Below are 12,470 nucleotides of genomic sequence, written 5' to 3' on the forward strand. Positions count from 1 at the left end.
TTCCACAGAGACCCAAGACTTGGTGTTAGTATACATGTATGACAGGCCTATTGCTGATTTTAGGCCTATGGCTGACTTTAGGCCTTCAGTGTACAAGCAGGGCTGCCCCTGACATCTCCTCCCTTCTCTAAGTATAGAAGGGCTGTGGCGATTCTAATCTTTCGAAGGCAGGGATAGAGGCCTGACCTCCAGTAATTGAAGGGGACCTTGTAATGGCTCCAGTCCCCCTATCGTTGTCCAGTGAGGTATGAGAGCCATACCCATCTCGATGTCTTTTTCCTGGAGAGGGGATACTTTTGACATCAACCCCTATGCAGTCAGGCTTGTCCCTAAGGGAACCCAGAGAGATATTTTTAACTTTTATTTATATTCCCTTGCAGTGCTTAGCCTTGCAGCCTAAGCAAGAATTCAGATCGCCTGTCAGAGGTGGTTCTCGGTGGCCCCTCTCTGCTTGGTCTAGGGGCAGAAGTCCCCTCTTTTAGGTTGGGTGGAGATGGGTTTTGGGAACACCCTGGATAGAGTAGCAACCTCATCTTGAGTCTCGTGGTCCTCCATAGCTAACTTATAATAATGTATCTGAATAGGTTTTGCTACCAAATTATCTGTTGTTTCACAAAGTTAGTCAGCCTATTTAAGGCCCAGGGACCAAAAAAGCAAGCAAAAATAACCTAATTAATGGTCCCAAGATGGGAGGAAGTAGGGTTGACAACTATGGAGAGGTTGAAAACCAATTCTTGTATCAGCTCTCATCTTTCTCTTTCTCTCTCTGTCTTTTCTCAGGGCCTTCTCTGACCTTTTTCATCCTCTCTTTAACCATCCCTGTCTTGTCTATGTAAAGGCAACATTCTTCTTTAAGGGCTGTACACAGTCAAGAGCTGTACACAGTCTTTTCTGTTGTAAAAAAGTAAATCAAGACCAATAAAGTCCTTTGCGATTTTTAGAGGTCTCTTCAGACAGCGAAACGAGGGATTTCTTCAGATTGGTGATGTCAGTCTCTAGCTGTTTGATATTCTTGTCAACAGCCCGTCGAAGGTCTGAGTAGTGTAAGTTTGGAGGCCAGCATCTGGATTAGAACTTGTAACAGCAGACATCACGGGTGATTCATTTTTACCTGGAAAGGAAAAAGAAGGATATTCTCAGGGAGATTTCTCTTCCCTGGATGTCAATTGTCATTCATCTTATTTATGGTTGGGCCTGGCTTTGTGGGGTTATCTACTTATTTCATTAATCTTTTTGGCAGCCATTTAGCTGTGCCTTCTGTGGTATCAAACAGCCCTGCACTCTATTTTTAATAGGATTTTGTTTTGTTTTGTTTTGTTTTGTTTGAGACAGGGTTTCTCTGTGTAGCCCTGGCTGTCCTGAAACTCACTCTATAGACCAGGCTGGCCTTGAACTCAGAAATCTGCCTGCCTCTGCCTCCCAAGTTCTGGGATTAAAGGCATGCGTCACCACTGCCAGGCAAATCCTTCCTATATTTTGGATATTAGTTCTCTATGAGATGTTGGTAAGAATATTTTTCCATCCTATAGGCTGCCACTTTGTCTGACTATGTCCTTTACCTTATAGAAGCTTTTTGGTTTCATGTGGTCCCATTTTTAAATTGTTGATCTTAGCGCCTGAGCTGTTGGTGTTCTGTTCAGGAGGTTGTCTTCTCTCCCAACATGTTTAAGGCTATTTCTCACTTTCTCTTCTATTTGGTTCAGTGTATCTGGTTTTGATTCACTGGACATGAGTTTTGTTCAGGGTGATAGATATGATGTATTTGCAAAATTCTATATGCAGACATTCAGTTTGGCCAGCACCATTTGTTGAAAACGCTGTCTTTTTTTCCCACTGTGTATTTCAGGGTTCTTCATAAAAAATCAGATGTCCATAGGTGTGCATGTCTTCAATTTAATTCAATTGAACAACAGGTCCAATTTTATGCCAATACCATGCAGGTTTTTATTACTATAGTCTGTAGTACAGTTTGAAATCAGGGACGATGATACCTCCAGCAGTTTTTATTGTACAGGATTGTTTTAACCATTCTGGTTAGTTTTTTTATATACAAAGTTAAGAATTGTCCTTTCAAGGTCTGTAAAGAATTGTGTTACAATTTTGATGGGGATTGTGTTGAAAATTGCTTTTGGTAGGATGACCAGAAAACAGGTTATTTTATATGTGACAAAATTTGGATTATATTTGCCATGTTACTTTAAAGAAATTTTACTATGAAATTGTGGTAACATAATGTGACATAATTTATTTCAATTTGACTTTGAACAGTAGAATAATACTAAAGATCTTTGGGGTAAACTCTACATAAAAACCAAAGGGTTTAATTGGAGTTCCCCTACACAGAGGGATACTGCCTCTACCAGATACCACAGGTTTTCAAACAAAAGCCCAGTGCTGGTGGGAGTTACCTTCCCTCAAGCAGTCGGTCAAGGGGACTGTTATAGACCCTCACAATGCAGGCTACCCAGCAGAACTTGATGGAAAGATATTAAAAACACTGCATACTTGAGTCACTTCACAGGAAGAGATAAAGCTCAGGCTTGCCTTGAACTCACAGCAGTCCTAGTACCTCTGTCTCCTGAATGCTAGGATTATAGGTGTGAGCTACCCAGACCAGACCAGCTTAAGTCTAGATTTTAAGTATACATCTGTGACATGTCTGAGTTTGTACTGGATATCAGTATAGCACTCTCTCTCTCTCTCTCTCTCTCTCTCTCTCTCTCTCTCTCTCTCTCTCTCTCTCTCTCTGCATTTCCTGTGTGAAGAGACTCAAAGGGGAACAGATTGAATGAATTAGGATTTCCCCTCCAAATTCGCAGCACAGGTGCCAGCTATAGCTTCCTCCAGTTGTTCTTTCTGGTTGTGAGCTGTAGACAGCGGACAATTTAGGAAAGGAGAACTGTTCTGCCGCCATGTTGATGGTCCTCTTTGTCCCTTCTGCAGATCATCTTACCTTGGTTAATTCTGTCAGACAAAGTGCACCAGCAGTTTCGAGCCTTGGCCACTATTTCCCGATTGCTGAGGTTTATTTGTAATTTCTCTGAACTGTCAGTGAGTATTTGCAGATTGGCGCAAGGCTGACCCAGCATGCCTTGCTTCTCTGGACAGAGGCACTGGTTGAGCCAGGGTTCTGCAGGGGCAGCTGGAGGGCATGTAGTGAGAGTACATGACACTTTTCTGCATCAGGGTTTATTTTTGTCCCCGGCAACCAAGAGGCTTGATTTGCTCTTGGGTTTGTCCTGAGCCTAATAAGCTTTGATGAGCCTACTTGGTGTCTTTGGCCTATACAGCTAGATAGAGACCCAGTGACCTCAGAGTAACATGTTTCAGGGCTCTGGCTGTCCCTTTCCTTGCATGTTGGTTAGGGAAGCTTTTCTTAGCCAGGACAGTGTGGGGTAGAAGGGATGGGATACATAAAGACAGTGGTGGGAGGAAGAAGTTTGGGTTGGGGGACCTTAGCAGGGAAAGGCTCCCTCAGGATGCGGACAGGCAGCCATTTCTGCTTCTTGTCAGCACATGGCATCGTTCTCCATAACTGGGAAGCTGATTGGCACCTTCAGCATCTTCTGCCTGAATCGCAGCCAAGACATCTGCACTGGCGCATTAGAGGCCCTGCACTATCTGTTCATCATCCTCGTGCTGCAGAGAAGTAAGTGAACTTCACTCAGGTGGCCACTGGGAGAGGATCCATGGGATCAGTGGACGCAGGCATTGTTTCAGACATACCCCAAAAGGTTGCTCCCTCTAGCGTCTGAGAGATGACATGATACGGCATGATGCAGAGAGACCAGGAGATCAATGGATGAAACCACCAACCTTTTCTTGGATAAACGCCAGTCCAAGTCTGATCCTGTGTCCTTCTGAATGATGTTGTTGGGAGGGGCAGCTAAGTTTGCAGTCACTTATGGGATCCACTTGGATTCTCAATATTTCCCATCCCATCCCAACCATATGCATAGCACCAAGGAAGTAAGCATCTTTTCTTGCAGGACAAATGTGGGGGCTTTTTTTTTTTTTCCAAACTAGCACTTCTCTTTCAAATAGTCATGATCACAGAGGTACCAGGGAATTTGAAAACTCCTCAAAAAGCAATTTCAGAGATCCTGGTTTCTTATGATTCAGTGGGGGTACAGTGGAGGTACACTCTGCTAAGAACACAGGAATGACTCAGTCCACATTTGGCCATGGTACAGGAACAGGGGCCAGCTTGACTCCCAACCCACATCCTCTCTTCACCTCCCTAGAGTGCTGGGGAAGTCCCTCTGTTCTTTGGGGCCAATGCTCTGTCATCCATTTGTCTCTATGGCCCTCAGAAGCTTGGAGGAGAAGTGGGAGAGTGGGTTCATTTTGCACTTCTGAGGCCCAGCCCTTTACTTGCTGTTTTTGGATTGGAGGTATCAGACCGAAGAGAGAGGCCATCCTGAAGGACTTACAGAAACGCTTCCGTGGAAACTGGCTGTCCAACATGCAGAGTCTCACACTGGTAACCCAGATACCCACATGCATGGGATGTTCAGAGGGGGAGAATTAGTGGGGGAGAAATAAGGCTGGGTAGTAGATTACAGAAGCAGTGATCCCCACAAATAGGAGCACTTTCAAAGTCCAAGTTCTCAAAGACAGGCAGCTAAAAGTGAGAGGCACATTCTCTCCTAGTGACACTTGAGTCATGTGAACTTTGAGGTCACCAAGAGGGTTTTAGAAAGAAGTGCTGTTGTACCCAAGCTCAGTCAACCTCAGCCAGATACATAGAAACATCCTCTGCTCCTTCCTCTTTTCCTCTCCACATCCAACTCCACCCCACACCTGTCTGCCTCTGCCTCCTGTTTGGCTCTTCACTCTGCTCACCACGCTGCAGCCCTGCATCAGTTATTGAAACTGGGTCCTCCATCACCTCTTGCCATCAACAGCAATCTCTTACTAAAAGCCCTATTTCCAGCCATCTCTCTGTCATCTGGGAAAATGTTTCTAAAATACAAACCTCTTAATGTTCCCTTCAGACTGAGTACAAACACTGTTTTCCTTACTCTGAAGGCTGAACCTCCTCAGTGGGTCCAGAGAGGCCATTGTGGTCTGGTTCCCACCTTACCTGTCCTGCCTTGTCCTTCCTCAGTCTCCTCTTCCTGCTGGCCCCAGTCTTCCTCGCAGGACACTCTAGTCACACTGAGGTCCAGTGCACCCTCGCCTTCACATATTCTACCTCACTGCTGCCATTTGCTCGCCAGTCTCCTCAGGACTGAACTCCAGGAAGCCTTTTTCAGTCTTTCCAGCTAGTTTCAGTGCTCTGCCACCTCCATTATTAGCTTTTCCCTCCACACTGTTCTTGATGATGACGAGTACCCAGAGGGCAAAGCCATCAAGCATCTTGTTCACATTCCTTTGTAGATCCCAACGATGAAGCCACATACAGTGTTGGTACCAATATTGACTGGTTGGCATGAGCTTCACATGTGCAGATTTTTGTGTCAGGCATGTCTGCCTTTCCACTTGCTTTGGAATACTGTAGAGTCACTAGGCATAGAGCATGTTTCCAATGGACTCACCTAACTGCATTTCAAGTTTAGAAAAGAAAGGCTTCCGGCATCCTCCTCTGTGTCACTGTCTGGACTATTGCTTTCTCATGAGGACCTCAGTGTTGGTGGCACTCTGGAGATGACCTCACACCACAGATGCTTCCCTGGCTGTCTCCTAACTGAGCCCTGCCTGATGGGTCTCTGCAGACAGATGCCAGATGCTTTGGGGCAGTCTTCAAGTGGGATGCTGGATTGGAGAACTCCACTCTTCTCTCAGTTCTTCAGGAAATACCTGACCCCTGGAGAGAGAGCCGATGTGATTTTGGTGGCCATGGAGTCCATGATCAATGGCAGCACGAATGATGTCTTTGCAGCCTCCAAGATGCTAAAGATGATCCTGAGGTACTCTGTTACAGAAGTTGCCAAGGTAGGCTTTTAGGGGACTCCCTGCTTCAATGTTTTGCTGTTCTGTTTTCGGCGATCTGGTTTGATTTCCTATCAACTTGAGCTTGAGGAAACCCAGATCTCTTAACCCCGAAGAGAAAAGCCTACTTGGTGAGTTGTTTCCCAAGTGGTGCAAATGCTCTTTTTGTGGAGAAGAATGAAGTGGTGATGACCAGGCTTCATCTCCACTAGGATGGAGAGGATCCTAGCAAGAATCAGGTCCAAGATAGTGTGGAGGACTATGTTCTCACAGGTCCAGGGGAGACCTTGGCCATTCCTCCCTCTTCCACACACTATGTATGTGTTACGTGTGTAGCTGCTCCTTCATATAGGTGGGGGAATGCCTGCTCAAGGATGAAGGTAGGTGTTCATGACCAACCAAATGCCTGGCAGATACAATTTTAAGAAGAAAGGGAGCCAGCTGGATGGTATATGCCTTGGGCTTAAGTGCTGGGATAAAGGCAGGCAGATCTCTGTGAGTTTGAGGTCAGTCTGGTCTACAGAGCAAGTTCCAGGACAGCCAGAACTACACAGAGAAGGCCTGTCTCAAAACAAACAAAACAAAGCATCAGGGAAGATTTGTTTTGGTTCCCAGTTTCAGAGGGTTTCAGTTTACCCTGATACGGTATACATGGCAGAGAAGAATCTCAGTACATGGCAGTAGGGGCATATGGAGAAGGAGACTGGTCCCATGACAGTAGATCAGGAATTAGCACAGGGTACAGGAACCAGGGCCCAGGCTGTCACCTTCAGAAGCCTCCCCCTGGAGACTTATCTTTACTAGCTAGGTCTCCCTGAGGGTTCCACAGCCTCCCAAAATAATGCTATCAGCTGAGGAACAGTTGTAGAAGGCATGAACCCATGGGGACACGTCTGACTCAAACCTTAACAACATAGAAACATGCAGGTACATCTTGAGATCATAATGATGAGGTATACTAATAAACTCATTGAAAATATTGGAAGCTGAGAACACTCCTAGCCCACCAGACAGGCTGACTTAGCAGCACACAGTTATGTCAGCCGACTCCTCTTGTCATCTGAGGGCTAACAAAACTGCAGCTTTCTGCCACCACCCAGCACTGAGAGAATGTTGCCCCACATATCCTTTCCCGGAGAAGATGGAAGTTATTTCAAAGCATTGCTTGAAGTAATGTGTATTGCTTTCACACCATCACGAAGCTGGAGAATCACAAGGCAGAAGTTGACTATGTGGTCAGTGGGGATAAGCACTCAGGGCATGTAGCCATGAATAGACTTGGAAGGCAGAGCCTCCTGTGTCTCCATAAACTTAAGACAGCACAGTTTCACTTCAGCTGTTCTGGTTATTCAATCACCTGAAATTCCAGCACCAAGAGATCCTTTGCTTTTAGCCTCCACGGTCACTACACACACACGCACACACACACACACACACACACACACACACACACACACACACACACAATTAATGTTAAGTGATGAAGAAAGGCCCAAAGAGGCCATAAGCCTTGGAGGTCAAAGTTTCTGGACTTCTTGCATGATGAGTAATGTTCTAGCTCAGTGGTTCTCAACCTTCCTAATGCTGTGGACCTTTAATACAGTTTCTCATGTTTTGGTGACCCCCAACCATAACATTATTTATGTTGCTACTTCATAACTGTAATTTTGTTACTATTACAAATTGTAATGTAAATATCCAATATGCAGAAGATCTGATATGTGACCCCAGTGGAACGGCTGTTCAATCACCAGAGGGGTCATGACCCACAGAGAGAAACTCTGCTCGAGCCACTGCAGATGTGCTAACTCAGATGCTGTCACAGATAAAATGACTTGTTTTGTTTTCTAAGTGAGGACACAAAACACAGGGAAGATGACAGTCTTCCTCCAAGTCACACAGGTAGTAAGTTTTGAAGTGACATTCAAATCCAGGTGGTATGGCTACTCCAAGTCCATGCCATTCAACAGGAAGCAGCCTCTGCTCCACAGCCAGTAAACAGAAGGACTACCCAGCCACTCCCTCTCCACCATGCTCTTCTGAGGCAATGATCATATGGCCCTGTCTTCCATTTCCCAAGTCATTCTTCCACTATTCTTCATGCCATGCTTCCCAGACATAGTATGGCCCTCCATGGATGCGTTCTGCCTGCCCCTCTGAAAGTCTGGAGGTACAGGTCCACTGGGATCAGCTGGCCAGAGCCGAGTGCTGCAGACAGAGGTGAACTTGGTCCTGACACTAGGTACTATATTGTTTGCAGCCACACACTTCAGTGACCTGTGACTCCTGCTCCGCTGGTGTTGCAGTCCAGAAAAAGCCCCCATCCCGCTTTTTCAGGTTCCAGAAATCATCAGGTTAATTTACTACCACATAGACAGAATCACCGAGAGAACTGCCCAGAATACCATAAAGAAGGTCTTCCAATTGCTGGTCCAATCCCACACAGATGAGGTTATCCTGACGCTGTTTAAAATAAAGGACCAAACACAAAGGTGAGCCAGCTACAAACTTACAAATACTAGTTGTCCTTTAAATAGCTTATTTGTGTGTGTGTGTATGTGTGTGTGTGTGAACATGTGCATGTACATGCTCAGATTTGTACACGTGTGCATGGAGGCTAGAAACAGTGATGTGAATCTCCCTTAACCACACTTCACCTTATTTTTCTGAGATACCAGTTCAGCTTGGTGAGCTTGTCCCCAGCCTCCCGGGACCTGGCTCTCTGCCTCCCCAGTCCCGGGGTTAACAGACATGTGCTGCTGTATGCAACTTTACGTGTGGGTACTGGGGTTCCAAATGCTTCTCCCCAGTACCTAGCTTAGTCTTACAGTGTATTCAAATATTGAATATTTTATTTATTCGGAGAAGAGTGATTCTAACAGCTGTCTGTTTTACCACAGAAAATCTTGGAAGCAAGCATGTAAAATTTAGAAAAAGCAAAGCAAAAAAAAAAATGTATTAAATTTCAGCCAATGGAATCTTCTGCTAACATTTGGGTATAATTTATAATTTGTTTATCTTCTGAAAACAGGTAGAAAAACTATTCATATATATGTATACTATATTATATAACACATATGTATTATATATAAAATATGTTATATACAATTATATTACATATGCATAGTTAAGCCCACATTATATCTATTTATTTGTGTATTTTTTATTTAATGCTTTATTACAGAATTTTCTAACTTAAAACTTTTTAATAGGTAAAATTTTAATGGCTTCTTGATCTTATATTGTAAGGCTATACTATATTATAATTTTAATTTTTTTAAAATAAAAAGTTAATACACATGTAGCAAGCTCACCATTTTAACATATATTTATATGAATTCTATAAATGTATAGCCACAATAATCATCACCAGTCATGATGGCAAGTCCATGACCACCCTCCCCAATTCCCTTGTGCTTCCTAGGACCAGCTCCTTTCTGGCCCCTCAGTTGCTGGCAGCCACTGGTCTGTCTTCTATCTCCATCATTCTGCCTTTTCTAGAGTGTCCTGTATCTACAACCATATAACATGTGGATGGGTTATCAGGTAGCGATACTGCTGCCAAGTCTGATGACTCAAGTTCAAACCCTGAGACCCACATGGTACAAGGAAAAACAGATTCTCACAAGTTATTTTTAATTTAATTTAATTTAATTTAATTTAATTTAATTTAATTTAATTTTGTGTGTATGGGTGTGTTTGGTCTACACGCATGACTGGGCACCATGTACATGCCTGATACTAACAAAGGCCAGAAGAATGTGTTGGATTCCCTAGAACTGGAGTTACAGATGGTTGTGAGCTGCCTTGTGAGTGCTGGGAACTGAACCCAGGCATTTTGGAAGTGTAGCCAGTGGTTTTGACTGCTAAGCTGTTTCTTCAGCAGCACAAATGTCTTTTGAACTACTCTATCTATCTATCTATCTATCTATCTATCTATCTATCCATTAATTGTAAATGGTTTTCAGATTGGATAATACATATATATATGTATATGTATATTATATGTATATTATATGTATATGCTCCTATATGTGTGTTTGTGAACACGATTACAATATTCATAGAAACCAGAGGGCATCAGATCTTCTGGAGCTGGAGTTCTAGATGGTGAAGTTGTCTGATGTGAGTGCTGGGAACCAAGTTTGGGAACTCTTTCTTCTAGAGCAGTATGTGTTTCAAACCAATGAGTCATCTCTCCAACTCCAAAAGGAGAAAAATTTAAGTATTTCAAATAGTATTAAAGAAAATTCCTTTATAGTTGTAGTTTGTTGAGAGTGTTTATCACAAATGGAAATTAAATTTAGTTAAACATTTTTATTACAGCTATTAAAATGATTGTGTGGTTTTTCTTTTCATCCTGTATTAATATGGTGAATTGTACCTTTTGGACTAGGACACTATTTTCTCTTCTAATCTTTTATGTTAACTAATATGTCAAAAATAAATTTCCTTTACATAATATACAGTTATATTTTGGGGGTGTCTGTATGTGTTCATTACTGGCTTTTTTGTGGTAGTGAGGATTGACCTTAGAGTCTCATGCATATTGGGCCAATGGTTTACCACAACACTAGATCATGTGCTTTTATCCAATCTGAAAATTCTTCCCTTTTAATTTATATATTTAAACCATTTACAATTAATGTAATTGGTGGCTTATTTGGATTTATGCACATTTTTATTATTTGTTTTCTGTCTCTCTGTTTTGTATATCTAGAGCCTGTTTTTCTGCAACTTTTTGAATTATATGAATTCTTTCATTTATTCCATTTTTCTTTGCCTGGGCACTCATTAGATCAGACTTTACTTTTAACTTATTAGGCGATTAAGAGTTTATATGGCCACACTGCAGCCTACTAATAGCTGATATCAATAACTTTAGGAAAAGGAAGATCCTGCAACTTCTTTTGTCTTCCTTGCTCTGTACAATGGCTGTCATCCATCTCACATTAACATATATTGAATAAACTGTCAAAATTATTGTTTTTCTCTTCAACAGTCATGTATATTCTTAAACTAAGAGGAGAAAATAACCCATTACAGTTTCCCAAACATTTATATTTATATTGCTTTTTATTATTGAAGTTCTTATTTAAATAAAATTTCTTTATAATAGAATTTCTCCTCAGCTAAAGACTTTTTATTAAAATTTCACTGAAAGCACGTCTTTGGGAAACAATTCCCCCCCCCTTTTTTGGTATGAAACTATTTCCTATTTTACCTTCATTTAAAAAATTATTTTCACTGAATATAGAATTCTGGACTGGTAGTTCTGTTTCTTTCCCACATAGCTAGCTTCCTTTGTCTCAGGATTATTTGAGCCCTCTTCTGTACCTGAGTCACCTGAGAGTGGGAGTTGGCTTCCACAGAGAACCAGGTTCTCATCTGTTGCCTCTGAATGATCTTTTCCCAGGTCTTCTGTCTCTCAAGCTGGGCTCATGCTGGAATTTTAGGCTCTCTTTGTTGATACATAGCACAGTTACTAGGGTGGTGAAGCGGGGTGGTGGTGGGGAAAGACTTGGAAAACAGCAAGGACCACAGCAGGGAGGTACTAGCCTGTGGTCAGGCAGTGGAGGCCTACAAGGTTTGTGCAAGATCCTGAGGATTGATCCCCAGCACCACAGACACAAGTTAGAAAAATAAAACAAACCCTCAATAACAATAGCAGAGATTTTTTTCCTCACCCTACCTACCAAGTCACTTATCTTTGTGTTGTGGCTGGCCAACTTCCACCCTGTGGCTCTGTTAGAGTCACCCAGACAGGGATTGGAAAGAGAATAGTGAACAAAGACCCACTCATGCCGCCTGACTCATAGCGCATTTCCTACTGCTCCAGGGAGACAGAATTTCACCCAGAGGTTCTGTTGCCAGTGTTTGGTGCACAGTTTTTGCTCTGGGGTCATGTGTAGGTCAAAGTTGGGAAAGAGAAAGAACAGAATCTGGGGCTTTTTACTCAATAGGTTAGTTTTCCTTATTCTGGCTTTGGTCGTCAATCTGCCTGCTTTTATTAATTTTTCAGAATTTAATCCAATTTGAGTTTTATAAATTAGATTGAGCTAGTTGATAGCATTATTTAGCTGTATTCTCACTGATTTCTGTCTGTATCTATGAACCACTGGGAAAGGGGAAGGAAAGATTTTTGTGTTTTCCATTATAATTAACAAGAAAACTGGACTACAGTGGGCTTGTTCACTCTTGGTGGACAACGGAAACTTAAATTGCTTATTATTAATTTCTAATAAATGTTCTTATCATGGGAAAGAAGCTTCTACTTTATTCTGCTAATTAAAACAAAACAAAACAAAACAAAAAACACGAATCAACTTTAAATTTCACCAAATATCAAATCTGTATAGATCTTAAACAACTTAGTCTGATTGTCTATTTTTCTTCTGGTGGAATGAGCCAATTCCAGGCTGGTAAGTTTATTGGGAAGCTGCTCTTGAGTGAGTTCACTGGCCCCAGGGATTGAGGCCAGGGAGAGGAGGAGGAAGAGGAGGGAGGAGGAGGAGGAGGAGGAGGAGGAGGAGGAG

General features: G+C 42.6%; 1 protein-coding gene across 1 annotated transcript in view; it reads left to right on the top strand.

The window, feature by feature from the left end:
• The window catches only part of LOC114626381 (maestro heat-like repeat-containing protein family member 7), a 34,562-nt gene that overhangs the window by 8,853 nt on the left and 13,239 nt on the right, over positions 1–12,470 (top strand). The window contains exons 7-11 of the mRNA XM_028773770.1: positions 2,944–3,051; positions 3,514–3,649; positions 4,395–4,483; positions 5,788–5,937; positions 8,272–8,426. Coding sequence (XP_028629603.1) covers positions 2,944–3,051; positions 3,514–3,649; positions 4,395–4,483; positions 5,788–5,937; positions 8,272–8,426 — 638 coding nt within the window. The remainder of the gene's footprint in view (positions 1–2,943; positions 3,052–3,513; positions 3,650–4,394; positions 4,484–5,787; positions 5,938–8,271; positions 8,427–12,470) is intronic.

The sequence above is a fragment of the Grammomys surdaster genome, unplaced genomic scaffold (genome assembly GCF_004785775.1).
Source record: "Grammomys surdaster isolate TR1022 unplaced genomic scaffold, NIH_TR_1.0 234, whole genome shotgun sequence".
In the NCBI taxonomy this organism is placed as follows: Eukaryota; Metazoa; Chordata; class Mammalia; order Rodentia; family Muridae; genus Grammomys; species Grammomys surdaster.